Source organism: Salvelinus alpinus, chromosome 12 (genome assembly GCF_045679555.1).
Source record: "Salvelinus alpinus chromosome 12, SLU_Salpinus.1, whole genome shotgun sequence".
Lineage (NCBI taxonomy): Eukaryota > Metazoa > Chordata > Actinopteri > Salmoniformes > Salmonidae > Salvelinus > Salvelinus alpinus.
In genome coordinates, this window is record NC_092097.1 from 50,340,866 (window position 1) to 50,365,794 (window position 24,929).

A 24,929-nucleotide genomic window follows, 5' to 3' on the forward strand; every position below is an offset into this window, starting at 1 on the left:
GAACCACAGCCAAATAAAGCATACCATCTATAGCTAATGTAGCAGCAGATGTCAGTGGAGATGTATTGGCTGTGAGGGGAATGCTAATTTCAGATGCTGACATTTCCCTCTCCAATATTTAATCTAAAGTAGCGACATCCAACTAAGTCCCTCTTCCCTCGGACACGGTGATGAGCTTGGACACTGTGATGAGCTTTTTACAGCTTCCTCAGCCAGAGGATGAAAAATGTAATTGTTTACCGGACCGGTATGTTGAACAAAGAGGAAATTACTTCACACAGAATTAGGTAGGGTCTTTATTCATTTAATTTATTAAGACGCTACATAGTCCATCAAGGTTTAACACCATAGACTGACTACTTGACTAGGAATAGGAATTTTTCTTAGACTTATTTATATACATACAAAACAGTTGCCGACTGCTTACATGGATCACGATGGTAGACAGGTCAATTTTAGTGTTTTCACAACCATTGGGACAGCGTAGCTCAGCTCAGACCTGTTCTGCCCTCCCTCTAAGCAGAATTATGCTTCACGCACAAGTAGATACAGTAGTTTACGCTCAGTCACACGTCGATACAGTAGTTTACGCTCAGTCACACGTCGATACAGTAGTTTACGCTCAGTCACACGTCGATACAGTAGGTTACTCTCAGTCACACGTAGATACAGTAGGTTACTCTGTCACACGTAGATACAGTAGGTTACGCTCAGTCACACGTAGATACAGTAGGTTACGCTCAGTCACACGTAGATACAGTAGTTTACGCTCAGTCACACATAGATACAGTAGGTTACGCTCAGTCACACGTAGATACAGTAGGTTATGCTCAGTCACACGTAGATACAGTAGGTTACGCTCAGTCACACGTAGATACAGTAGGTTACTCTCAGTCACACGTAGATACAGTAGGTTACACTCAGTCACACGTAGATACAGTAGGTTATGCTCAGTCACATGTAGATACAGTAGGTTACGATCAGTCACACGTAGATACAGTAGGTTACGCTCAGTCACACGTAGATACAGTAGGTTACTCTCAGTCACACGTAGATACAGTAGGTTACGCTCAGTCACACGTAGATACAATAGGTTACGCTCTCCCTTGCTCTTTCCTCAAATCCATACTTCCATCGGCAAGTTATTTTTTGTTATCCATAATCTGCGACAGTGAGATGAAAGAAATTGAGTGTATTGCATTTTTGACATGAATCCCATTAAGGACAAAGCAATCAAAAACAGTAGGGACAAACACAAAAGGCAGAATGGTCCCTTCAGGATATAGTTTAGTATGTTTTAGTTTTCTTGTGAGTTAAATGCAGAGACACGTCAACTAACAAAACAGTTACATTGATAGATACTGGGAAAAAACATTATTGAGAATATAGTGCATTAAAATGAACATGAGTGCAGTGATGGCTATAACGGTGAAACAAACAGACAAAGATCCAAACCTATCGATGCTGACCGTAGTGGGGTGAATGAAGCCAATGACCATGACCACACAGTTGGAGAAAGGTTCTTTAAGAGTTACGTGGACAGTCACAGCATAGTGAACGGACAGCATAAACCATTTAAATGACAGTTCTGCCTGACAGATCAACAAATGTACGGCTTGGAGAAGAAAAAAGAAAACAGACAAAACCGACAGCAGTATTATTGTTGAGGTAAACCTCAGCAAAACTCACTTCTACATGTACCTTTCCTCATTCCCTCTCTCCCTTCTTTCCTTCCAGAATAACTTGCTAATAACAGTCACAAGGTAAGTAGTTTATTCAGTGACTCAGTCCCAACCCATCCGGAGTTCATTTAGCTGCATACAATTTTTAATAATATCTCAAACCCTAAAAACCAAAAAAACTTAATCACAAAAATGAAAAAATTAAATTAAATGAAAGGGGGAAAAAAAATCTGAAGATTGAGTTGAGAAAACCTAAGGCTGAAAAGAAACATGACAATGATGAAAGCAATTAAAGTTCATTTAAAATGTCCCAAAAAATGCAATGCTCTTTAGTGGATGCATGCAATCAAGAATATACTGCCAACTTAGGTATTTATGATCAAAAGGTGAGGGGGAAAATATTCTAGCTTGCAAAAACATAGAATGGGGAGACGGAGGGGGGGCGTTGTTGTGTCAATTAAGGATGTTCCCCAATCACAGAGGAGACGGTCTATACAAGGCCTCTGATTGGAAGAGTCAGTTTGGTTGACAGTAGCCCTGTGCATAACCCCATCTACTTCCTGAAGCCTCTCTGTCAACCATGTTGTAAAGGAGGTGAGATAAAAAGAGTGCTGCCCACCTGGCATTACTTTACTCCAGGGTTACTATGGATTCTTTACACAGAGTGCTGCCCACCTGGCATGACTTTACTCCAGGGTTACTATGGATTCTTTACACAGAGTGCTGCCCACCTGGCATTACTTTACTCCAGGGTTACTATGGATTCTTTACACAGAGTGCTGCCCACCTGGCATGACTTTACTCCAGGGTTACTATGGATTCTTTACACAGCATGCTGCCCACCTGGCATTACTTTACTCCAGAGTTACTATGGATTCTTTACACAGAGTGCTGCCCACCAGGCATTACTTTACTCCAGAGTTACTATGGATTCTTTACACAGAGTGCTGCCCACCTGGCATTACTTTACTCCAGGGTTACTATCGATTCTTTACACAGAGTGCTGCCCACCTGGCATTACTTTACTCCAGGGTTACTATCGATTCTTTACACAGAGTGCTGCCCACCTGGCATTACTTTACTCCAGGGTTACTATCGATTCTTTACACAGAGTGCTGCCCACCTGGCATTACTTTACTCCAGAGTTACTATGGATTCTTTACACAGAGTGCTGCCCACCTGGCATTACTTTACTCCAGGGTTACTATGGATTCTTTACACAGAGTATGCCCACGGCCTCTGGCCACTTGTGAAAAGAAATTACAATCCGTGAAAACATTCATTCACACAACGCAAACTGACTCAACCGCAAGCCCCCCCCCCCACGGTGTTTAGAAAATCCTTTGCTTCAATGACTATCAGTGATCTGCATTTTACCCCCTCCTGTGGCTCCTACTGTATCTGTGGCGTAGGCCAGAATGATTATGTTATGATTAAAGAGATCTTGAAACAAGTTGTTGTTGTTTTTTTTCTCGTTGGTTTGTTCATAACATGGATTTTTGATTTGTATATTTTTTTATTTGTACATAAATGAACGATTCAAAACTACCCCATTGATATGGCATTTCTGAATTAAAAAAAAATCCCAAATCCGTTTGTTTCAATCCCCTGAAAGCATGCGGTTGGCCGTCTCTCGCTCGCCGCTTGCTCTTACAAGACCAACTTGCCGATGATGACTCCGACCACGAAGAAGAGCACGATGAGGGCCACCGTGCGCAGGCTCAGCCCCTCCTCCTTCACCATGGAGTGGGAGGAGTGCTGGGAGGAGGACAACACGTTGCTCTTCCTCATCCGCAGGCCATCGTCTTCCTGGAGGGGGTGGTGAAACCAAAAGAGAGGGAGAGAAGGAGAAAGATGAAATAGGAACAGAGAGAGGGTGAAGAGATAGATATGGAGACAGAGAAAAAGATAGAAAAAGAGGGGGACAGAGAGGGGAGAGGGATAGACATGGAGAGAGGAGAAAGAGAGAGGGATAGATATGAGAGAGAGGGAAGGAAAAAGAGAAAGAGGGGGGAGAGGGATAGATATGGTGAAATAGAGAGAAAGAGGGGGGAAAATTACCATCAGTATTATCTACATCCCTCAGTCAAAGATAGGTAATGTCGTCCACTCAGTCAAAGATAGGTAATGTCGCCCACGCATTCAAAGATAGGTAATGTCGTCCACTCAGTCAAAGATAGGTAATGTCGTCCACTCAGTCAAAGATAGGTAATGTCGTCCACTCAGTCAAAGATAGGTAATGTCGTCCACTCAGTCAAAGATAGGTAATGTCGTCCACTCAGTCAAAGATAGGTAATGTCGTCCACTCAGTCAAAGATAGGTAATGTCGTCCACTCAGTCAAAGATAGGTAATGTCGTCCACTCAGTCAAAGATAGGTAATGTCGTCCACTCAGTCAAAGATAGGTAATGTCGTCCACTCAGTCAAAGATAGGTCATGTCGTCCACTCAGTCAAAGATAGGTCATGTCGTCCACTCAGTCAAAGATAGGTCATGTCGTCCACTCATTCAAAGATAGGTCATGTCGTCCACTCAGTCAAAGATAGGTCATGTCGTCCACTCAGTCAAAGATAGGTCATGTCGTCCACTCAGTCAAAGATAGGTCATGTCGTCCACTCAGTCAAAGATAGGTAATGTCGTCCACTCATTCAAAGATAGGTAATGTCGTCCACTCATTCAAAGATAGGTAATGTCGTCCACTCATTCAAAGATAGGTAATGTCGTCCACTCATTCAAAGATAGGTAATGTCGTCCACTCAGTCAAAGATAGGTAATGTCGTCCACTCAGTCAAAGATAGGTAGTGTCGTCCACTCAGTCAAAGATAGGTAATGTCGTCCACTCAGTCAAAGATAGGTAATGTCGTCCACTCAGTCAAAGATAGGTAATGTCGTCCACTCAGTCAAAGATATGTAATGTCGTCCACTCAGTCAAAGAAAGGTAATGTCGTCCACTCAGTCAAAGAAAGGTAATGTCGTCCACTCAGTCAAAGATAGGTAATGTCGTCCACTCAGTCAAAGATAGGTAATGTCGTCCACTCAGTCAAAGATAGGTAATGTCGTCCACTCAGTCAAAGATAGGTAATGTCGTCCACTCAGTCAAAGATAGGTAATGTCGTCCACTCAGTCAAAGATAGGTAATGTCGTCCACTCAGTCAAAGATAGGTAATGTCGTCCACTCAGTCAAAGATAGGTAATGTCGTCCACTCAGTCAAAGATAGGTAATGTCGTCCACTCAGTCAAAGATAGGTAATGTCGTCCACTCAGTCAAAGATAGGTAATGTCGTCCACTCAGTCAAAGATAGGTAATGTCGTCCACTCAGTCAAAGATAGGTAATGTCGTCCACTCAGTCAAAGGGGATGTGTAAATCATCTAAACCCCCCCAGGACTCCACCAGGCGCCAGCTTTTAACACACTTCATTTCCCAACAGCGGGTGGGGGGTGGCTCTGTTAGTGTAATTTGGAGCCTGGGACGGGAGTGGCCAAAAGCAATTCCGCCTCTGGCACTACTTAAAGGGGAGGTGGCAGGCCAGCGGGTGGCGTGCTGCTCCTGAGTCTGATTCATCGTCTTTCCCCTTTAAAAGGGGAAATCTGGGGCTGCTACATCCATTTTTTGAATTTAAAATTAATGATTTACACTGAGTGTACAAAACATAAGGAGCACCTTCAGTTGCACTCCCTTTTGCCTTCAGAACAGCCTCAAATCGTCAGGATATGGACACTACAAGGTGTTGAAAGCATTCCACAGGGATGTTGGCCCATGTTGACTCCAATGCTTCCCACAGTTGTGTTAAGTTGGCTGGATAATGAATATCCTTTGGGTGGTGAACCATTCTTGATACACACATGGGAAACTGTTGAGCGTGAAAAACCCAGCAGCGTTGCAGTTCTTGACACAAAACGGTACGTCTGGCCCCTACTGTACTACCATACCCCGTTCAAAGGCACTTCAATCTTTTGTCTTGCCCATTCTCCCTCTGAATGGCGCACATTACACGTCTCAATAGTCGTGTAATCCATGTCTCAATAGTCTCAAGGCTTAAAAATCCTTATTTAACCTGTCTCCTCCCTTTCATCTACACTATTGAAGTGTATTTAACAAGTGACATCAACAAGGGATTATAGCTTTCACCTGGTCAGGCTATGCCATGGAAAGAGCAGGTGTTCTTAATGTTTTGTCCACTCAGTGTACAGCCATTGATTGAATCCCAGACATCTCCTTGGTTCTCACCCTGATCTGCTTGTTCTCTTCCCGTAGCCGCTGTGCCTCCGTCTGCAACCTCTTACACTCCTCCATGACCTTCTTGACCTCGCCGTCGTCCAGGGTGGAGCTCATGGACTTCATGGACAGTGTGGAGGACTCTGACTTGAGCAGGTTGGACGACATCATCTTGTTGGCATCTGGGTCCTGGTGCTGTGGGTGAAGAGGGAGAGAGGGCTTAGGTTTATTTCAACATTTGGTACATATGCAGAAACATACCTCAAATGTAATGTCACAATAGGGAATCAATATGGAGAAAGTGAATGTTGGTAACTTGTTCTGCTGCAGGCCTGGCTGGTAGTGATTGCAGTCAAAAGCTGCAAAAGCTGGTTTCCATTTTCACTCCCAACTACGTGGCACGACGATGCTGTTGCTTCCAGCCATGTATCTCGCTGATCATAATTAACAAAAACAACAACGGCCCAATTTCCCTGTGGCTTTGTTTATGGGGCTCATATTTTCTGCTCATCCCGGGGGAAGTGATCTTCTACCATCTGTGTGTGCTTTGCAGAGTAATCACAACAATAAAAGTGAGAGTGTGGCCCAGGGAACAATGTTATGGCTGGGGTTATGGCTGGGGCTATGGCTGGGGATATGGCTGGGGCTAAGCTGGGGTTATGGCTGGGGCTATGGCTGGGGTTATGACTGGGGCTATAGTTGGGGTTATGGCTGGGGTTATGGCTGGGGCTATGGTTGGGGCTATGGCTGGGGTTATGGCTATGGTTGGGGTTATGGCTGGGGTTATGGCTGGGGCTATGACTGGGGCTATGGCTGGGGTTATGGCTGGGGCTATGGCTGGGGCTATGGCTGGGGTTATGGCTATGGTTGGGGTTATGGCTGGGGCTATGGCTGGGGTTCTGGCTGGGGCTATGGCTGGGGCTATGACTGGGGCTATGGCTGGGGCTATGGCTGGGGCTATGGCTGGGGTTATGACTGGGGCTATGGCTGGGGCTATGGCTGGGGCTATGCTATGGCTGGGGTTATGACTGGGGCTATGGCTGGGGCTATAGTTGGGGTTATGGCTGGGGTTATGGCTGGGGCTATGGTTGGGGCTATGGTTGGGGCTATGGCTGGGGCTATGGTTGGGGCTATGGCTGGGGCTATGGCTGGGGTTAGGGCTATGGTTGGGGTTATGGCTGGGGTTATGGCTGGGGCTATGGCTGGGGTTATGGCTGGGGTTATGGCTGGGGTTATGGCTATGGTTAGGGCTATGGTTAGGGCTATGGTTGGGGCTATGGCTGGGGCTAGGGCTGGGGTTAGGGCTATGGTTGGGGTTATGGTTGGGGTTATGGCTGGGGTTATGGCTGGGGCTATGGCTGGGGCTATGGCTGGGGTTATGGCTGGGGCTATGGCTGGGGTTATGACTGGGGCTATGGCTGGGGCTATGGCTGGGGCTATGGCTGGGGTTATGGCTGGGGCTATGGCTGGGGCTATAGCTGGGGTTATGACTGGGGCTATGGCTGGGGCTATGGCTGGGGTTATGACTGGGGCTATGGCTGGGGTTATGGCTGGGGCTATGGCTGGGGCTATGGCTGGGGTTATGGCTGGGGCTATGGCTGGGGTTATGGCTGGGGTTATGGCTGGGGCTGGGGCTATGGCTGGGGCTATGGCTGGGGTTATGGCTGGGGCTGGGGCTATGGCTGGGGTTATGGTTATGGCTGGGGCTATGGCTGGGGTTATGGCTGGGGCTATGGTTATGGCTGGGGCTATGGCTGGGGCTATGGCTGGGGCTATGGTTATGGCTGGGGCTATGGCTGGGGCTATGGCTGGGGCTATGGCTGGGGTTATGGTTGGGGTTATGGCTGGGGTTATGGCTGGGGCTATTGTTGGGGTTATGGCTGGGGCTATGGCTATGGTTATGGTTGGGGCTATGACTGGGGCTATGGCTGGGGCTATGGTTATGGCTGGGGTTATGGCTGGGGTTATGGCTGGGGCTATTGTTGGGGTTATGGCTATGGTTGGGGCTATGACTGGGGCTATGGTTGGGGCTATGACTGGGGCTATGGCTGGGGCTATGGCTGGGGCTATGGCTGGGGCTATGGCTATAGTTGGGGTTATGGCTATGGCTGGGGCTATGGTTATGGCTGGGGCTGGGGTTATGGCTGGGGTTATGTCTATGGTTATGTCTATGGCTGGGGTTATGGCTATGGCTGGGGCTGGGGCTGGGGCTATGGTTATGTCTATGGCTGGGGTTATGGCTATGGCTGGGGCTGGGGCTGGGGCTATGGTTATGTCTAAGGCTGGGGTTATGGCTAAGGCTGGGGCTAAGGCTGGGGTTATGGCTGGGGTTATGGCAAGACAAGGGGAGCTCTGCCTCTACTCCTGATGACAGGGGTTTTCTCTACAGGGATTTTCTCTACTAAATCACTTGAGTTTTAGAGACGTGTAACGGATGAGGCGGAGCGACAGGGAAAGAAAAATACGTGTGTGTGAGAAAAACAAGGAAGAGGGAGGATGACAGAAGATGGTAAATATGCAGTGAAAAAAAGCTGGTTGAGAGAATGGCAAGAGTGTGCAACGCTGTCATCAGGGCAAAGGGTGGCTACTTCTAAAATATATTTTGATTTAACACTTTTTAGGTTACTACATGATTCCATTTCTGTTTTTTCATAGTTTTGATGTCTTCACTATTATTCTACAACATAGTCCAAACTTTTTACTGGTACTTTACATTTTAAGTTTGTTCACAGACTGTATTTAACGGCAATTAAATATTTATGCTGGAATTAGCCCCCAACTCCCGACTGTTTACTATGTCCCCTAAATCAGTTAGGCACATTCCTTCATATGATGTGGGAGTGCCATGCAGTTAAATGATTCTGGGACAAAGTTACAACATTTATTTCAAAATTATTACTGACAAAATATTGGTTCTCACTCTCTCTCCCATTTAAACAGTGGATACAATTCCTATTAGAATCTCTGGATGTTATGGGGGGAGTCTCAGGAGATGGATGGGTGGGAGGGGGGACTGACAAGCAACCTCGGATGCTGGGTGGGATGGGTGGCAGGCATGCTTTCTTCGGGTCGGTGAGGTCGGCTAGGCGGGGTGGGAAACATGGTTTCCGGGTGAAAGGAGACTGAGGGGGAGAATGTGTTAGGGTTATCTTTGTATGCATTTCTCTGAGTGTTTTTGTTGTTGTTGTGTGACTGAATTATGAACATATCTGAATGATTATGACTTTGAATGTTACACCTGTACCAATGACCCCTCTTCTGAAAACGAAATAAAAAGTTGGTCACAAACCCCCCTGTAGTTATGTATTGGAGAGGGCAGTCCATAAGCACAGAGGATCTGGAATGGTCCAGATCCCTCCCAATGTGCTCTACAACTAATAAAACATTTCAGAAAAAGGCTCAGTGCTGTTATCCTCGCAAAGGTTGAAGTATTGAAAACAGTGGTGTCAATAATTTTGAGATAATTTTGAGATAATTTACCTTTTTGAGAAAGAAAAAAAAATGACTTGTTTAACAAAATCGATTTCTCTGACAAATTGTATTAGTATAAAATAATATAAATTCCCCATTTACTTGAGCATACAATATGGCTCAGTATTTGAATTGTGTATTTTATAGTAGGCTGTCAATTTTTTGGGGAGGCAACTATATAAATATTGCAAGATAAAAGTAATAAGAGAGAGACTATGAACCCACCGTTTTCTCGTTCTCCGCCGGCAGCTCAAAGACACACCTCAGTTTGGAGTCCATCAGCTCCTCTGGCTTTGCCTCCTTCCACTGCAGAGAGAGAGGGAGAGACCACAGCCAACAATTGTCAGCCCAAGACCGGGGAAAGCAAACTGGACAGTGGTTTACCGGCAGTGAGATTTGTTCCCCCATTGTCTTCCTCCTCCACTTGTGTGAAGTGTCAATCAAACCTTTCTGTTCTGTCACAATCAAGAGGCTTCAGACTCGGCAGTGTTTTGTTTTTCACTAGGTTTGGGCGGTATCCATTTTTTCATACTGTCCTTGTGTCATCCCGGAGTATGCGGTATTACAGGCACTGAACATAAGGTTGCTATTTAAAAAAAACGCAAAAGACCCCACTGAGTCTCTGTAATCCGAAGGTTAGCAATGCTAACGTGTACATATAAGAATTACACTGGGGATTGTTAGCGAATTGCTAATGAGCACATGCAAACATTTTATACAGTACAGACATCCCAGCTCATAAACTTATACAAAAAAAGGCTACTCAAAGTTTTCTGCAAAAAACGAATCTTACACAGAAAGGATCTTGATCCAGGTTGGAATTCTCTGCTGTTATCAAGAAAAGCTTGATTTTGCACAAAGCTTACCACTTGGATAACTAGCTACTAAGTTAGCAGACCAAATGCACAACTGCAATTTAGACACAGTTAACTTAATAGTTAAGATATCTGTCTGGAAAATATTTAGTTGTGAAGTGTTACCAGATCATTGCATGCTGCACAACAGTGAGAGTGGCTCACGAACAGGATGGGGTCAAGTCCATTTAAATTCCAGTCAATTCAGGAAGTACAATGAATTCCAAACTTTAATTCCAATGCCTTTCAATTAGGAAAATCTGGATTTGGAATTTGGTTTACTTCCTGAATTGACAGGAACTGAAATGGAATTCATCCCCAACCCTGCTCACGAGGCTCGGGTCTCTCGTCGTTGTGCGCTTGTAAACAAACAACGTGATGGCTCAGCTGTTTCAGGGAACTACCGGTAAGGTTTATAATGAAAAATAATCGAACACATAAATTGAAGAACGCGATCTGCTTTATTTCATAACCGAGTGCCCAAGATGACTGCAGATATTTACTTACAAAATCTAAATAAATATGACAATTAAATAAAAAACTGAAATTAGTTTTAAAGGTATTGAAAATCATCCCGTGGGTATTTTAAAATACCCCAGAAAGCGGTATACCACCCAAACCTATTTCTCACCTATCCCAAGTGTGTGTTCCTGTGTGTGTGTCTCAATTGTAATAGCAAACCAAATTCTCAAGAGTCCTGTCACTGCAGGGAAAGCACACAAGAGATCACTTAGGCCTACTTCCGCACGCAAACGAGACCGAGAGAGAAGTAGAAAGAGAGAGAGAAACAGAAGCGAGAGAAACAGAAATAGAGAGAAACAGAAAGAGAGAAACAGAAATAGAGAGAAACAGAAAGAGAGAGAAACAGATAGAGATAGAGAGAAACAGAAAGCAGTGACAGCGGAACAAATGTTTGTAAGGCTTGTTGGTCCTCAATCAAGCTGTGGGCCTAGCCCGGGTTCTTTGTCCTCGTCATCTTCCTCAGGGTGTGTGACCCTTGGTCTAGACTGATTTATGGATTTTGTGGTATGCAAAGCATGTGTGTGTGTGTGTGTGTGTGTGTGTGCGCTAGGGGTGACTGTCAGGTATGCATGATATATTAGTCATATCTGTATCGGCAAATAAATGTCAGGTATGTTTTAAGTTCCAACGTTTATTTGCCACGTGCACAGGATAGAACAGGTGTAAAACAGTACAGTGACAGTCTTACCTTGAGACCTCTTTACAACAATGCAGTGATAAAAAAAAATATATATATATATATATATATTAAAAAACTACAATGTGAGGTAAAGAAACACGCGAATGCAAGTATATACAGGTCAGTGCCAGTATCTTATTCAATGTGCAGAGGTACTGGAGTGGTTGTATATACAGGTCAGTGTCAGTACCTTATTCAATGTGCAGGGGTACTGGAGTGGTTGACGTGTGTTTATACATAAAAAGTGACTGGTAGTAGGATATACATGTCAACAGAGCTGAAAAGTGACTGGTAGAAGGAATATATAAATACGTATGGTAATATACTAGTGGTAATATACACTAGCAGTCAGAAGTTTTAGAACACCTACTGATGGGTTTTTCTTTATTTTGACTATTTTCTACATTGTAGAATAACTATGAAATACCACATATGGAATCATGTAATATCCAAAAAAAAGTGTTAAACAAATCAAAATATATTTTATATTTGAGATTCTTCAAAGTATGTGTGTGTGTGAGAGTGAGTGAGAGGATGGTGACGGGACACACTCACCACTCCCTCCATGTCTGTCATTTCGGGGGGAGCCAGCATGGACTGCACCATGAACTTGTGTTTGCTTTTCTCGTTGGGGTCGTAGTCGAAAGGCTGCAGCATCACTGGGAGAAGGGCACAGCAGAAAGAAACATAAATATACATACAGAATTGTGTTCCTTAGGCACAAAACTGAAAAAACCTGAAAGAGGAGGGGACTGCTGATGGACCTGTCCATTAAGAAACCCAGATTTTCGTTTTGCATTTCAAAATGTTTTGCTATGGTTTGCCCTAGGTCTATGCGCTTTGGGACAGCAGAGCGCCTCTATAGCAGAGTAGTGCTTATACAGTGAGGGAAAAAAGTATTTGATCCCCTGCTGATTTTGTACGTTTGCCCACTGACAAAGAAATGATCAGTCTATAATTTTAATGGTAGGTTTATTTGAACAGTGAGAGACAGAATATCAACAAAAAAATCCAGAAAAACGCATGTCAAAAATGTTATGAATTGATTTGCATTTTAATGAGGGAAATAAGTATTTGACCCCTCTGCAAAACATGACTTAGTACTTGGTGGCAAAACCCTTGTTGGCAATCACAGAGGTCAGACGTTTCTTGTAGTTGGCCACCAGGTTTGCACACATCTCAGGAGGGATTTTGTCCCACTCCTCTTTGCAGATCTTCTTCAAGTCATTAAGGTTTCGAGGCTGACGTTTGGCAACTCGAACCTTCAGCTCCCTCCACAGATTTTCTATGGGATTAAGGTCTGGAGACTGGCTAGGCCACTCCAGGACCTTAATGTGCTTCTTCTTGAGCCACTCCTTTGTTGCCTTGGCCGTGTGTTTTGGGTCATTGTCATGCTGGAATACCCATCCACGACCCATTTTCAATACCCTGGCTGAGGGAAGGAGGTTTTCACCCAAGATTTGACGGTACATGGCCCCGTCCATCGTCCCTTTGATGCGGTGAAGTTGTCCTGTCCCTTTAGCAGAAAAACACCCCCAAAGCATAATGTTTCCACCTCCATGTTTGACGGTGGGGATGGTTTCTTGGGGTCATAGGCAGCATTCCTCCTCCTCCAAACACGGCAAGTTGGGTTGATGCCAAAGAACTCCATTTTGGTCTCATCTGACCACAACACGTTCACCCAGTTGTCCTCTGAATCATTCAGATGTTCATTGGCAAACTTCAGACGGGCATGTATATGTGCTTTCTTGAGCAGGGGGACCTTGCGGGCGCTGCAGGATTTCAGTCCTTCACGGCATAGTGTGTTACCAATTGTTTTCTTGATGACTATGGTCCCAGCTGCCTTGAGATCATTGACAAGATCCTCCTGTGTAGTTCTGGGCTGATTCCTCACCGTTCTCATGATCATTGCAACTCCACGAGGTGAGATCTTGCATGGAGCCCCAGGCTGAGGGAGATTGACAGTTCTTCTGTGTTTCTTCCATTTGCGAATAATCACAGAAACTGTTGTCACCTTCTCACCAAGCTGCTTGGCGATGGTCTTGTAGCCCATCCAGCCTTGTGTAGGTCTACAATCTTGTCCCTGACATCCTTGGAGAGCTCTTTGGTGTTGGCCATGGTGGAGAGTTTGGAATCTGATTGATTGATTGCTTCTGTGGACAGGTATCTTTTATACAGGTAAGAAACTGAGATTAGGAGCACTCCCTTTAAGTGTGCTCCTAATCTCCGTTCGTTACCTGTATGAAAGACACCTGGGAGCCAGAAATCTTTTTGATTGAGAAGGGGTCAAATACTTATTTCCCTCATTAAAATGCAAATCAATTTATAACATTTTTGACATGCATTTTTCTGGATATTTTTGTTGTTATTCTGTCTCTCACTGTTCAAATAAACCTACCATTAAAATTATAGACTGATAATTTCTTTGTCAGTGGGCAAACGTACAAAATCAGCAGGGGATCAAATACTTTTTTCCCTCACTGTATATGATCCCTTTCCAGACAATAGCAAAGTTGTCTGTCACTTGGTCGTCTCTCGCTGTCATTATACTATAGTTTACAAGATTACAGCTATTTTTGTTGACTCATAAATCAATTATTCTATTAACAATCAGGGCAGGCATACAACTTCATTGGTAGGATGAAAATAATATGACTGTTGAAAATGTGCATGTTCAAAGTCAATGAGCGTTATAGGGATAGTGCGAGATTTTGGCAATTGGATGTCTCTGCGTGCAGTTTGATTGAAGTTGCTAACTAGCGTTAGCGCAATGACTGGTAGTCTATGGGATCAGACTTCCACAGACTCCCATTCATTGCGCTAACGCTAGTTAGCAATCACTCGCGAAACTACCTTCAACTTCAATAAAATGCGTGCTTTTGTCAGCACATTCTCCTAATTCAGTGTTTCAGTTGAAGTACTCTGATTTAAAGGAGATTTAACAAGTATTCAAACGATAAACGATGTGTTACCCTATTCCTTTTATAGCGCATAAAGGACCCTGGCTAAAAGTAGTGCACTATAAAAGGGAATAGGGTGCCATTTGGAATGTATCATATTCATGTTACCATGACTGCAAAACATTGACGGATCTACATAACTCCACACCGATGGCAATTTTTCTAACAGCTTCAATGTTTTTCACTTTAACATTACAAATTGCCCTAATAAAAAACAGGTGTGTCTGAATATTATTTTACCCATCGTCTCGTCACATCATCCAATCAAGTGTTATTTGATGTCATTCCAATGACCAAAAGGTATTTTCAAGCTGTTCAAATGATTTACAATGATCACTTTCTTATGTTGGCGTCTCAACTGCTCTGGCAGGGAATAAAATGGGTATTGATGGGTAATCTTTTTCCTCATATTCATTACTGTTTTAAGAGGAGCGCGTTTGGACTCAAAAGGCTGCGCGTTTAACATCAATGCCGACTGTGGGGGTGATTTCGGGGGAGCTATGGCTAAATTTCTTTCAAAACAAATGACCTCTTCATTTCAAAGCCAGTGCTAGCGCTCTCAGATGTGGCGAACTAGGACGGCTCTCGTATATGGCACATGCCAATTCTCTCCGGAGTACAAAAAACTTCACAAGTGTTCTTGTATGCCATTACGGCAATCAAGCAAGTTCAATATTGCAAACCAAAAACAGACGGCTGAAACAGATTGACATCCTGTTGCAGTCAGACCCAATTTGCGCAGCCATCCACCGTGGGTCCAAAGGGAAGGAAAGCATGTACGTTCTTTGAGGGTCATTAAATAACCTAAAATGTCCCAAATTTGTCAAAAAATATGTTTAAAAACTCACACGCTTTGAATGACATAACTGACAGAGCTCCTTTTTATCCTGTGATATATTATGGACACCTTCATATGGGGGATAACGTTCCTAATATTCAGAGAAGTTAATTGTAGTAAAACATTAGACAATAATTTGCTAGTTTTTCCTTACTGGTTCTTGATTGAGCTATTAGAAGGAGAGTTGGGAGTGTTTAAATAATTGGGTCCCTGGGGACTAAACTATAGAATTATTATCCATATCAACCTCAAAGTCTAGTGGATCCATTCACAAAGGAAAGACCGAGGGAGGCCATGACTACTGCTAAATACCACAAGCTACGACTGAGAGAACAAGGGCCCCAAGTACTCTGAAAGCTATAGTGATAGACTGAGAGAACAAGGGCCCCAAGCACTCTGAATGCTATAGTGATAGACTGAGAGAACAAGGGCCCCAAGCACTCTGAATGCTATAGTGATAGACTGAGAGAACAAGGGCCCCAAGCACTCTGAATGCTATAGTGATAGACTGAGAGAACAAGGGCCCCAAGCACTCTGAAAGCTATAGTGATAGACTGAAAGAACAAGGGCCCCAAGCACTCTGAAAGCTATAGTGATAGACAGAGAACAAGGGTCCCAAGCACTCTGAAAGCTATAGTGATAGGATTGTATGGTTAGGCCTATAGGCTACTTCCAGCATTTTAGCAGAGATTAGTATATATATATAACTTTTGCCTCTGAAAGTGCCCTTACACTAAAAAGGGGTCCCCTAAGTGGAAGAAATATTGTGCAGAAATTATATTGTTAGCTTAACTAAGGATTGTGTGGTTTCAAGAGTTAAGAAATTGATTGAATTTCCATTTGTACTGTATAGCAATAATTCATATGCAGTTCAAGAAGAAATATCCAAAACTCTGTAATGTTCCTTAGTGGTTTCTTGAGACACACCATCTCAATAAACCGCTGGTGAGCATTAGAGTTGTGGATATTTCTTCCTTCAAGTAATGTCCCATCCAAATGGAGTGAGATGATTCATGAAGCAACTTCATCACTCTAGATACTGATCTCCGCCTTGATCAGGAGATTGGATCTCTCACAATAATAATGTGGACCAATAATGTGGAACAATAATGTGTCCTGAGGAAAAAGTTGGCAAAACATTGGCAAGCCATAAGGAAAGGAATTGCCTAAGCTTTTTCTATAGAATGTTGAAATGTCTTGAGGGCTTAAAACTCCTTCAATTTATTGACACAAGGCCCCTCTTGGTGCTTTCGAGAGCTCCATAGTTTCTAGGGCTGGGAATTGCCAGGGACCTCACAATACGATATTAGCACGATACTTAGGTGCCGATACGATATGTATTGCAATTCTCACGATTCTATATGTATTGCGATGCGATACTGCGATTGTATTGCGATTTGATGTTACAAACATATTGCTCACTATATGTCTGTTGCAGAGGGACAAGAGAGAGCATGAGAAAACAGAAAATGAGTTGGAAATAAAAAGTGCTGAAAACATGTCGCAATATGTAACTGTATCGATCCCCCCATCACTAATATTTTCCCATAGAACAGCAGCACAATACCAATCAAGTTGAGCATCTCTGTGGTGTGCGTTTAACATATAACGTTTTGCGGGGGTTAACCTAAGCTTCAAAAGCACAGTGTGTGTCTCCAACTAAGCCTGCAAATGACACATTAGGGATTTTAGATATCCTTTGGCAAAGTGTTCCCTTTCGGTCTAGACAAAGTGAATTTCCATATTGCCTTTTGTGCTGCTCTGTTTACAATTAGAGAGAAAAGCCTCTGTTGGAGAAAGGCTGTGGCTGTCTGAACCTGGGGTTCTTTGTCGCCCACTACAGATTCCCTTGGTGACTCGAAGTGTGGCCTGACACTGAATCCAGCCAGTGAAAATGGAGCCGGTGGCAGCAAATAGCCATGTTAGTGGACCCAGGAAACTCTAGCCAGGTCCTGTCTCCCTCAAAGAGCAGTCCCGGGGTGAGAACACAGCTGTTGGTCCAAGGGGGGCAGAGAGAGAACCCCATCTCTAGCCAACAGAAAGCATACGGTCTGCATACTATTCTACAGAACTGCCTGGACTTCTCAACTGATTTGACAAAATACTACTTTACATAAATACATCCTGTATAAATTATTGCTCCAATGATTTGATTCTAAGAGGTGCAGGGATGTCACAATTTTGGTCTTCACCGAAAGGAGGGCCACACTGAAAATGGGTTATATTGCCTCGCTGTCACAATCTGCCCAAAAGCATTTCTGTATCCGTCGTTTTTCTATGCTCTCCTACTGTCTAGCTGTTTATTAGTGGGCTTGATGTTGTGGTGAAGAGAATGTATATTACCGCAGGGGTTGCTATTAAGCTCTCAAAGGCACTTGCCCATTGGGCAAGTACAGTTAATGTTTTACTTTCCCAAAAGTCGTGGTCACTTCCCCCAAAAATGTAAATGGTCTGTTATATGGACATTGGTTAAAATGGCAAGGACCTTTCATTTTAACATTGTTTGAATGCGCCAGCACACTTACCACAACATTCAATCCCATTTTTTAAATAACTTGCATGCTAATTCTGTAAGGAAGTTCCATTACTTAGACAGACTTCTGTTGAAAAGGGTTAAAGTTATACAGTACCAGTCAAAAGTTTGGACACACCTACTCATTCAAGGGTTTTTCTTTATTTTTACTATTTTCTACATTGTAGAATAATAGTGAAGACATCAAAACTATGAAATAACACATATTGAATCATGTAGTAACCAAAAAATTGTTAAACTAATAAAATCAAAATATATTTATATTTGAGATTATTCAAAGTAGCCACCCTTTGCCTTGATGACAGCTTTGCACACTCTTGGCATTATCTCAACAAGCTTCATGAGGTAGTCACCTGGAATGCAATTCAATTAACATGGGTGCCTTGTTAAAAGTGAATTTGTGGAATTTCTTTCCTTCTTAATGCGTTTGAGACAATCAGTTGTGTTGTGACAAGGTAGGAGTGGTATACAGAAGATGGCCCTATTTGGTAAAAGACCAAGTCCATATTATGTCAAGAACAGCTCAAATAAGCAAATGGAAACAACAGTCCATCATTACTTTAATACATGAAGGTCAGTCAGTCTGAAAAATGTCAAGAACTTTGAAGGTTTCTTCAAGTGCAGTCGCAAAAGACATCAAGCGCTATGATGAAACTGGCTCTCATGACGACCGCCACAGGAAAGGAAGACCCCCAGAGTTACCTCTGCTGCAGAGGATAAGTTCATTAGAGTTACCAGCCTCAGAAATTGCAGCCAAGGTAAATGCTTCAAAAGAGTTCAAGTAACAGACACATCATCTTAACATCAACTGTTCAGGAGACTGCGTGAATCAGGCCTTCATGGTCGAGTTGCCACAAAGAAACCACTACTAAGTATCCCCCTTTCCCAATCCCTTGCTAAAGGAAACCATCCTGTAGCACAAACTCCAAAAAGTTCTGGGACACTAAGTCCATGGAGAATAAGAGCACCTCCTCCCAGCTGCCCACCGCACTGAGGCTAAGAAACACTGTCACCACCGATAAATCTACGACAATCGAGAATTTTAATAAGCATTTTTCTACGGATGGCCATGCTTTCCACCTGGCTACCCCTACCCCGGTCAACAGCTCTGCACCCCCCACAGCAACTTGCCCAAGCTTCCCCCATTTCTCCTTCACCCATATCCAGATAGCTGATGTTCTAAAAGAGCTGCAAAATCTGGACCCCTACAAATCAGCTGGGCTAGACAGACAATCTGGACACTCTCTTTCTAAAATTATCCGCCGCAATTGTTGCAACCCCTATTACTAGCCTGTTCAACCTCTCTTTCGTATTGTCTGAGATCCCTAAAGATTGGAAAGCTGCCGCGGTCATCCCTCTCATCAATGTGGGAGACACTCCAGACCCAAACTGTTACAGACCTATATCTATCCTACCCTGCCTTTCTACGGTCTTCGAAAGCCAAGTTAACAAACAGATCCCCGACCATTTTGAATCCCACCGTACCTTCTCCGCTATGCAATCTGGTTTCCGAGCTGGTCATGGGTGCACCTCAGCCACGCTCAAGGTCCTAAACGATATCATAACCGCCATCGATAAGAGACATTACTGTGCAGCCGTCTTCATCAACCTGGCCAAGGCTTTCGACTCTGTCAATCACCGCATTCTTATCGGCAGACTCAACAGCCTTGGTATCTCAAATGACTGCCTCGCCTGGTTCACCAACTACTTCTCAGATAGAGTTCAGTGTGGCAAATCGGAGGGCCTGTTGTCCGGACCTGTGGCAGTCTATGGGGGTGCCACAGGGTTCAATTCTCGGGCCGACTCCTTTCTCTCTATACATCAATGATGTCGCTCTTGCTGCTGGTGATTCTCTGATCCACCTCTACGCAGACGACACCATTCTGTATACGTCTGGCCCTTCTTTGGACACTGTGTTAACAAACCTCCAAACGAGCTTCTTCCGTGGCCTCCAACTGCTCTTAAATGCAAGTAAAACTAAATGCATGCTCTTCAACCGATCGCTGCCCGCACCCGCCGCCTAGCTTCACTACTCTGGGCGGTTCTGACTTAGAATATGTCGGTAACTACAAATACCTAGGTGTCTGGTTAGACTGTAAACTCTCCTTCCAGACTCACATTAAGCATCTCCAATCCAAAATTAAATCTCAGCATCCTATTTCGCAACAAAGCATCCTTCACTCATGCTGTCAAACATACCCTCGTAAAACTGACTATCCTACCGATCCTTGACTTCGGCGATGTAATTTACAAAATAGCCTCCAACACTCTACTCAGCAAATTGGATGTAGTCTATCACAGTGCCATCCGTTTTGTCACCAAAGCCCCATATACTACCCCCACTGCGACCTGTATGCTCTTGTTGGCTGGCCCTCACTTCATGTTCGTCGCCAAACCCACTGGCTCCAGGTCATCTATAAATCTTTGCTAGGTAAAGCTCCGCCTTATCTCAGCTCACTCGTCACCATAGCAGCACCCACCCGTAGCACGCATTCCAGCAGGTATATTTCACAGGTCATCCGCAAAGCCAACTCCTGCTTTGGCTACCTTTCCTTCCAGTTCTCTGCTGCCGATGACTGGAACGAATTGCAAAAATCACTACAGCTGGAGTCTTATATCTCCCTCACTAACTTTTAGCATCAGCTGTCAGAGCAGCTTACCGATCATTGCACCTGTACACAGCCCATCTGTAAATAGCCCACCCAACTACCTCATCTCCATATTGTTATTTATTTCATTGCTCCTTTGCACCCCAGTATCTCTACTTGCACATTCATCTTCTGCACATCTATCACTCCAGTGTTTAATTGCTAAACTGTAAATATTTTGCCACTATGGCCTATTTATTGCCTTACCTCTCTGATCTTACTACATTTGCACACACTGTATATAGATTTTTCTATTGTGTTATTGACTGTATGTTTGTTTATCCCATGTGTAACTGTGTTGTTTGTGTCCCACTGCTTTGCTTTATCTTGGCCAGGTTACAGTTGTAAATGAGAACTTGTTCTCAACTGGCCAACCTGGTTAAATAAAGGTGAAATAAATTAACATTTTAAAAAGAGATTGCTCGTGTTTCTTGGCCCAAGCAATGTACATTAGACCGGTGGAAATCTGTCTTTTGGTCTGATGAGTCCAAATTTGAGATTTTTGGTTCCAACCGCTGTGTCTTTGTGAGACGCAGAGTAGGTGAACGGATGATCTCCGCATGTGTAGTTCCCACTGTGAAGCATGGAGGAGGTGTGATGGTGCTTTGCTCGTGAAACTGTCTGTGATTTATTTAGAATTCAAGGCACACATAACCAGCATGGCTACCACAGCTTTATGCAGTGATACGCCATCCCATCTGGTTTGCGCTTAGTGGTACTATCATTTGTTTTTCAACAGGACAATAACCCAACACATCTCCAGCCTGTGTAATGACTATTTGACCAAGAAGGAGAGTGAAGAAGTGCTGCATCAGATGACCTGGCCTTCATAATCCCCCGACCTCAACCCAATTGAGATGTTTTGGGATGAGTTGGACCGCTGAGTGAAGGAAAAGCAGCCAACAAGTGCTCAGCATATGTGGGAATTACTCCGTCAAGACTTTTGGAAAAGCCTTCTAGGTGAAGCTGGTTGAGAGAATGCCAAGAGTGTTCAAAGATATCATCAGCGCAAGGGTGGCTACTTTGAAGAATCTAAAATCTATTTTGATTTGTTTAACACTTTTTTGGTTACTACATGATTCCATATGTGTTATTTCATAGTTGTGATGTCTTCACTATTAGACTACAATGTAGAAAATAGTATCAATAAATAAAATCTCTTGAATGAGTAGGTGTTTCCAAACTTTTGACTTGTACTGCATACTGAACAAAAATGTAACGACAATGGGCCTCAGGATCTCGGCAAGGAATCTTTGTGCATTCAAATTGCCATAGATAAAATTAAATTGTGCTCGTTATCTCTTCGTTATGCCTGCCCATACCATAACCCCACCATGTTCACAACATTGACATCAGCAAACCGCTGGTGCCAAATTCTCTAAAATGACATTGGAGGCGGCTTTTGGTAGAGAAATTAACATTCAATTATCTGGCAACAGCTCTGGTGGACATTCTTGCAGTCAGCATGCCAATTGCACACTTCCTCAAAACTTGAGACATCTGTGGTATTGTGTCGTGTGTCAATACTGTATATTTTAGAGTGGCCATTTATTGTCCCCAGCACAAGGTGCACCTCTGTAATGATCATGCTGTTTAATCAGCTTATTGATATGCCACATCTGTCAGGTGGATGGATTATCTTGGCAAAGGAGAAATGCTCACTAACCAGGATGTAATCAAATGTGTGCACAAAATCTGAGAGAAATAGGCTTTTTGTGTGAATGGAACATTTCTGGGATCATTTATTTCAGCTCATGAAAATGGGACAAACACTTTACAGGTTGTGTTTATATTTTTGTTCAGTGTATATGATGGTGAGTATAGACAGTATATGACTAGAAAAGGTTTGTACAGCAGTAGTTATATAGGATTATGCGTGACTAGAATACAGTCGTGGCCAAAAGTTTTGAGAATGACACAAATATACATTTTCACAATTCATCAAAGTCTGCTGCCTCTGTATCTTTAGATACTTTTATCAGATGTTACTATGGAATACTGAAGTATAATTACAAGCATTTCATAAGTGTCAAAGGATTTTATTGACAGCATGAAGTTGATGCAAAGAGGCAATATTTGCAGTGTTGACCCTTCTTTTTCAGGACCTCTGCAATCCACCCTGGCATGCTGTCAATTAACTTCTGGGCCACATCCTGACTGATGGCAGCCCATTCTTGCATAATCAATGCTTGGAGTTTGTCAGAATTTGTGGGTTTTTGTTTGTCCACCCACCTCTTGAGGATTGACCACAAATTCTCAATGGGATTAAGGTCTGGGGAGTTTCCTGGCCATGGGCCCAAAATATCGATGTTTTGTTCCCCGAGCCACTTAGTTAGAACTTTAGCCTTATGGCAAGGTGCTCCATCATGCTGGAAAAGGCATTGTTCGTCACCAAACTGTTCCTGGATGGTTGGGAGAAGTTGCTCTCGGAGGATGTGTTGGTACCACTCTTTCTTCATGGCTGTGTTCTTAGGCAGAATTGTGAGGGAGCCCACTCCCTTGGCTGAGAAGCAACCCCACAAATGAATGGTCTCAGGATGCTTTACTGTTGGCATGACACAGGACTGATGGTAGCGCTCACCATGTCTTCTTCGGACAAGCTTTTTTCCGGATGCCCCAAACAATCGGAAAGGGGATTCATCAGAGAAAATGACTTTACTCCAGTCCTCAGCAGTCCAATCCCTGTACCTTTTGCAGAATATCAGTCTGTCCCTGATGTTTTTCCTGGAGAGAAGTGGCTTCTTTGCTGCCCTTCTTGACACCAGGCCATCCTCCAAAAGTCTTCGCCTCACTGTGCGTGCAGATGCACTCACACCTGCCTGCTGCTATTCCTGAGCAAGCTCTGTACTGGTGGTGCCCCGTTCCGCAGCTGAATCAACTTTAGGAGATGGTCCTGGCGCTTGCTAGACTTTCTTGGCGCCCTGAAGCCTTCTTCACAACAATTGAACCGCTCTCCTTGAAGTTCTTGATGATCCGATAAATGGTTGATTTGGTCCAATCTTACTGGCAGCAATATCCTTGCTTGTGAAGCCCTTTTTGTGCAAAACAATGAGGACGGCACGTGTTTCCTTGCAGGTAACCATGATTGACAGAGGAAGAACAATGATTCCAAGCACCATCCTCCTTTTGAAGCTTCCAGTCTGTTATTCGAACTCAATCAGCATGACAGTGTGATCTCCAGCCTTGTCCTCGTCAACACTCACACCTGTGTTAACGAGAGAATCACTGACATGATGTCAGCTGGTCCTTTTGTGGCAGGGCTGAAATGCAGTGGAAATGTTTTTTGGGGATTCAGTTCATTTGCATGGCAAAGAGGGACTTTGCAATGAATTGCAATTAATCTGACCACTCTTCATAACATTCTGGAGTATATGCAAATTGCCATCATACAAACTGAGGCAGCAGACTTTGTGAATATAAATATTTGTGTCATTCTCAACTTTTGGTCACGACTGTACAATATATACATATGAAGTGTGTAAAACGGTATGAACAGTTCATTCGGAAAGTATTCAGACCCCTGGACTTTTTCACGATTTTGTTACATTACAGCCTTATTCTAAAATGGACTTAATAGTTTCTTCCCCTCACCAATCTACACACAATACCCCATAATGACAAAGCAAAAACAGATTTTTTAAATGTTTTGCAAAAAAAAGAGAAATCACATTTACATAAGTATTCAGACCCTTTACACGGAATCCAAACCGGATTCGGCGCACGTGCGCTATCGTGCATACATTTATTTTTGTCCCCCTACACCAAACGCGATCACCACACGCAGGTTAAAATATCAAACCAAACTCTGAATCAATGACATTCATTTGGGGACAGGTCGAAAAGCATTAAACATGTATTGCAATTTAGCTAGTTAGCTTGCCGTTTCTAGCTAATTTGTCCTATTTTTAGCTAGCTTGCTGTTGCTAGCTAATTTGTCCTGGGATATAAACTTTGAGTTGTTATTTTACCTGAAATGCACAAGGTCCTCTACACCGACAATTAATCCACACATAAAACGGCCAACCGAATCGTTTCTAGTCATCTCTCCTCCTTCCAGGCTTTTTCATCTTTGAACTTATATGGTTATTGGCATCTACACTTTCATAGTATTACCACGACAACCGGCAAAACATTTCGTCTTTCAATCACCCACATGGGTATAACCAATGAGGAGATGGCACGTGGGTACCCGCTTCTATAAACCAATGAGGAGATGGGAGAGGCAGGACTTGCAGCGCGATCTGCGTCAGAAATAGAAAGGAGTTCTATTTTAGCCCTTGGCAACGCAGACACTCGTTGGCACACGCGAGCAGTGTGGGTGCAATAATTTAATAACATGGATTTCTAAATTTATTTTGCGATGCTCGCGCACGCGACGTTTCCGGTCTAGTCAGCATGTTACTCAGTACTTTGTTGAAGCAGCGATTACAGCCTTGAGTCTTCTTGGGTATGACGCTACAAGCTTGGCACACCTGTATTTGGGGAATTTCTCCCATTCTCCTCTGCAGTCTGCAGACCTTCTCAAGT

General features: G+C 43.6%; 1 protein-coding gene across 1 annotated transcript in view; it reads right to left on the reverse strand.

Moving 5' to 3' along the window:
- Positions 1 to 280: 280 nt before the first annotated feature.
- The window catches only part of LOC139536318 (vesicle-associated membrane protein-associated protein B-like), a 38,558-nt gene continuing 13,909 nt past the window's right edge, over positions 281 to 24,929 (reverse strand). Inside the window, exons 3-6 of the mRNA XM_071336755.1 lie at positions 11,979 to 12,082; positions 9,594 to 9,674; positions 5,910 to 6,092; positions 281 to 3,491 (exon numbers count right to left, since the gene is read on the reverse strand). Coding sequence (XP_071192856.1) covers positions 3,333 to 3,491; positions 5,910 to 6,092; positions 9,594 to 9,674; positions 11,979 to 12,082 — 527 coding nt within the window. The 3' untranslated portion in view covers positions 281 to 3,332. The remainder of the gene's footprint in view (positions 3,492 to 5,909; positions 6,093 to 9,593; positions 9,675 to 11,978; positions 12,083 to 24,929) is intronic.